At 44.5% G+C, this 4,118-nt stretch overlaps 1 protein-coding gene and 1 long non-coding RNA gene across 4 annotated transcripts in view; one reads left to right on the forward strand and one right to left on the reverse strand.

Moving 5' to 3' along the window:
* Nucleotides 1–1,392, reverse strand: part of KIAA0319 (KIAA0319 ortholog) — a 97,314-nt gene extending 95,922 nt beyond the window's left edge. The window contains exon 1 of one of the 3 annotated variants that reach the window (XR_002098723.1): nt 1,244–1,392. Coding sequence is in view for 2 of the 3 variants with exons in the window: in XM_019523722.1 (XP_019379267.1) it covers nt 1,244–1,292 (49 nt within the window). In the remaining variant the exon portion in view is untranslated. The remainder of the gene's footprint in view (nt 1–1,243) is intronic. The other 2 variants (XM_019523722.1, XM_019523713.1) reach the window with 2 other exon arrangements.
* The window catches only part of LOC109302187, a 19,375-nt gene continuing 16,583 nt past the window's right edge, over nt 1,327–4,118 (forward strand). The window contains exon 1 of the long non-coding RNA XR_002098724.1: nt 1,327–1,411. This is a non-coding gene — a long non-coding RNA (uncharacterized LOC109302187). The remainder of the gene's footprint in view (nt 1,412–4,118) is intronic.

Here is a 4,118-nt window from a genome sequence, read left to right on the forward strand (position 1 = left end):
AGGGGGGGGGGGGGGGGAAAAATCAAAAGATGATGACAAAGCAAAAACAAAATGCCAACAAGCCTTTCCAAAATGCCTACTGGGGATTTTTTAGTCTGTTAACAAATCATTAAAATTATAAAAATAAGCCCTTACATATCTATAGTTTTTGTAACAATCTTTATGAACCAGGTTCATTATTCCATATATAAAAGGAAACTAGTGTGATACATGAATCAGGTACTTGGTTATAAAACATATACTATCTACATGAGAAAAAACACTCATCTTCACACAGCTGCCAAATATCCTAGAATAAATGTCTTCCCGTTTCCAAACTCAGCTGTCTAAAAGTCTAGATATATTAGCAAGAATTTATTTCATTAAACATATAATCCTGTTTACACTTCAAGAGACCGGAATCCCAATAACTCCGTATTACTGCCTTGAATCAGTCAGTAATGGAGATTCTGCCGGTATCTCCCCAGTCAGAATTCCAGGCACTGCCCCCTGGAAAAATAAGACCTTGGCATGTGCATAAGTGCGTACTGAACTTATGCCTTTCAGGGCCATGCTACAACTGCCAGTATTCAGGTTAAATGATCAAAACATGATGAGGCAGCATTAAGAATTCTTATCATTTTAAAACTTTAAAAAGCCATATTCTATCCAAATCAGGGGTCCTTCCCTATGTTGCATCTTTAAAAATATCCTGAAAAGGGCACCTTTGTTTCTCTTATACTAATAGCTTGATTAGGCTTCAGGAGGTATAAGGGAGACATCATACTGTATAGCAAAAGCAATGATGCTTGGAGGCATCTACTTTTTCAAGGCATTGCGTCTTTCAAAGGAGTACGCTGGCAGATAGACCCTGCTTCACAAGGTACAGTCGCTTCTTCTGATGTATATCCAAAGATATTCCTTTCCCTTTACACTCCCCACCTTCTGCAACTAAATTATAGCTGTCCTAGTGTAGGAAGGGTTTCTAAGCCTCCTTCACTTGCACTGGCCTTGTGCACCCCTTCTTGAGTGGCCATAATTTGTCCGTACAGCCATCAATTTTGAACAGCCCTTATAGAAGCATGCGTCTTCATTTTAGTCTTTCAAATGCAAAGCTTTTTACATTACAACAGCCCCCTAACTGAGGAATGACAACAGCCCCTTGTTTTCAGTCTACCCTCAAACAAAAAAAGAATGAAATCAGTAACATTTACTTCTTGCATTCATGCTTGAGTCACATACAGAGAACAACGCAAACTCCTACCTGTCATAGCCCACAGCAACAAGCAGAGAGTGCCAAGCCCAAAAGCCATTCTTCACCAGGAAAGCAGTGACAATCACCTTGCTTCCGACCAATCGTATGGAGATGATACGACCTTAGTGTAGATTCCCTCTATTACTGTTTAGTACCCCACTGTGGCCTTCAAGGACTGTAACAGACAGCAGAGGAAGAAACAGGTCAGAAGTGAACACTAATTAGACTGTTAAAGTAGAAGCAGACAGACAGGATAAGTGTAGGCTTCCTATTATTTCCCTGGTATCTGCATGGTGGGCGATACAGTAGATTAGGCAAAAAGATAAATTACTTACCTGTAATTTGTTCTTTGAAGGTGCAGAAATATCTACACACTTGGGTTCCTGAAGCTCCAAACTATGAAAAAGGAGTAACCCAAGATGTTGTTACTTACCAAAGAGAGTTCACCTCAGCTTTAAAGGAAAACTGCAATGCAACCTTAACCCTGAAGCAAAGTGTAACACCTTCAGTAGGAAGAGGTGCAGACAGAAGTGACCATTTTCGCCCAATCTTCCCACAGGAAGCAGGTTATGGCTGTGACCAAAGAAATGCACAGCTGCAAACAGCTTAAAAAATGGCTGATTGGGTGAAAATCTGACCCCTCATTGCATGGGTGATTGGTGCCTCCCGAGTCTGGGGGGGCACCAGACTGCCAAAGGGGGGGTCAGGGGGGTCAGGTGACCAGCAGCAGATCACCAAACCCAGAACAACCTGCGGCGAAACCAGAAGTGCATTTCCGCCGACACTTCCAGTTTTGCAGCTGGTGCACGGTCAATCTTAGAGAGTAACAGGTGTACTCGCGTGTCCCCCCTATGCGTCACCAATGCCTCATTGCATGAAGCATCAGATAAAGATATTAAAAAATGTAGCATTTTTTGTAACTTGCGTCTATGGAGCTGGCAGCCTGTCCTGTTTTCAGAATGGGAGGGGAAAAAGAGAGCAGATGGAGTTCAGTCTGAGGGGTTTTCAGTCCCCCCTGGAGGGTGGGGCAGGTATATTAGAGACTCCTCCCCCCCAAGGTGGGGGGGCCCCAATTCACCTATCCGACCCTTCAGCACCAGCCAGGGAGCCCCAAGAATCAGCTCCCTCTGCTGCCTTTCCCCCCTCCCATTCTGAAAACAGTGAGCACTGGCAGAGCTTGGCCATTGCTATGGGAACTAGCTGGGGCTGGGAGCCTGTAGCTAGGTTTCCCTCCCCCTGGAACCAACAGTGAACTTCTGTTTGGTCTGGGGCAATGCTGTAACTCAGAACACTTTGCAAAACTCATTCTGAGTTACAGCTGGGAACTGCATTTCTAACTGCACCCCTATACGGTCCTAAGTTCCAGTGCACACGTCTACACATGTGCCCAACTGCGCAGTTGTTCCTGCACAGTCATTTGGTTTTTGCTTTAGCAGGAACTAAATGGCCATGCAGTAATTGCCATTACTGAACAGTCCCAGTAGTGCATGGGTTGTTTCTGACCCTACTGCACAGTAGCCCATCGCTACTTGTGCAGTACTGTCGGGGTCACGGTTCATGCTCTCCAACAGTACGTCACCATACTTATTGCTATGGCAATTTAGTGTCTTGTGTAGAGTGAATGAAGTGAGATCTTTATTCATTTGGAACTGCTTGTGTAAGAGAAGGCAGAGCCTCCTGGGAATTTTCACAGAAGAGACCAATCTAGTCACAGTCCCTCAGACCAACCTCAGCAATTCATAAAAAGCAGGGAAGAATTCAGACAATTCCCCCATTTCAGCAGGGGAAAGCCAAGGTGTATATAGCCAACTACAAGCTACCAACACTGTGGTGGTTTGTCTTGTTATGCTTTAAAGGACTAGGTTTGTCTTGTTATGTTTTAAAGGACTAGGTTCACCCCATGTAACCGCAAAGTTACTGATTTATAATATGTTCAATTAAGTAATACCAGGAATTACTCTGGCCCATTTGCTTAACTGGGCATATCAACTCAAGATGTTTACTGCACAGTCAACTAATTAACTGTGCAGTAAACATATCAGCATCTATACATGCACCCCTATTAGGGCACACAAAACTAATAAACTCCACAGCAGAGTATTTACAAGTCCTACCCTGCTGTGTAGTTTTTTCATGTGCAGTAGTGCGCATGTAGACACTGAGCTGGCTGGTTGGGACATGAGGGTGCTGCCTCCCACCTAGCCTCATGCTGAAGCACCCTCATGCCCCAGCCCCTCCACAGCACATTGAGTCCAGCCAAAATATCGCCGGGCTGGCAGGCTGACCTCCCCAGGCCTCCTGCCAGCTGGGGCTGCTGTTACCTGGCTCAACATTGCTGCAGTCCAGGCTCATATGTAAACCGCATGCCCGGGAGGTTCCTGGAAGCAATAAACTGGGAAGCAATAAGCTCTGCAATTTATTGCTGCATGCTAATGGTTCATATAGATGCCATTAACACGTAGAAACTAAGCCATGGAATACAGAGGCTCATCAGATAAGTGAAGAAAGCTATGCTTTTGGCTAGGCATAGCTGTGACTCTCTATAAGGAGAGGACCCATGGCCTCCTTGACTACTCACTGAGTGACATGTAAATCTTCATGTTCCTGGGGCCTAAGGCCCAGCCCTGGCAGAAGTGACCTGCACCTGGCTGCTGCTGCCACACTGCCCCTTACAACATGCATTTTTATGACAAACAATTGTGCTGCTAATGGGACTATGACAAATGCAGGAAAAAAAAGTTTATATCAGCTGATGTAAAAAGAACAACATCTAAAGAAGGCAGGTAATTTACCATTTAGCAGCTCTAGACCAGCTGGACTTTAGTTCTCCAAGTAAGGATTATTGCTGAGGGGGCTTTTTTTGTTTTTGTCTTTTTTTTTTTTT

The sequence above is a fragment of the Gavialis gangeticus genome, unplaced genomic scaffold, assembly GCF_001723915.1.
Source record: "Gavialis gangeticus isolate Ggan-Ray unplaced genomic scaffold, GavGan_comp1, whole genome shotgun sequence".
Classification (NCBI taxonomy): Eukaryota; Metazoa; Chordata; order Crocodylia; family Gavialidae; genus Gavialis; species Gavialis gangeticus.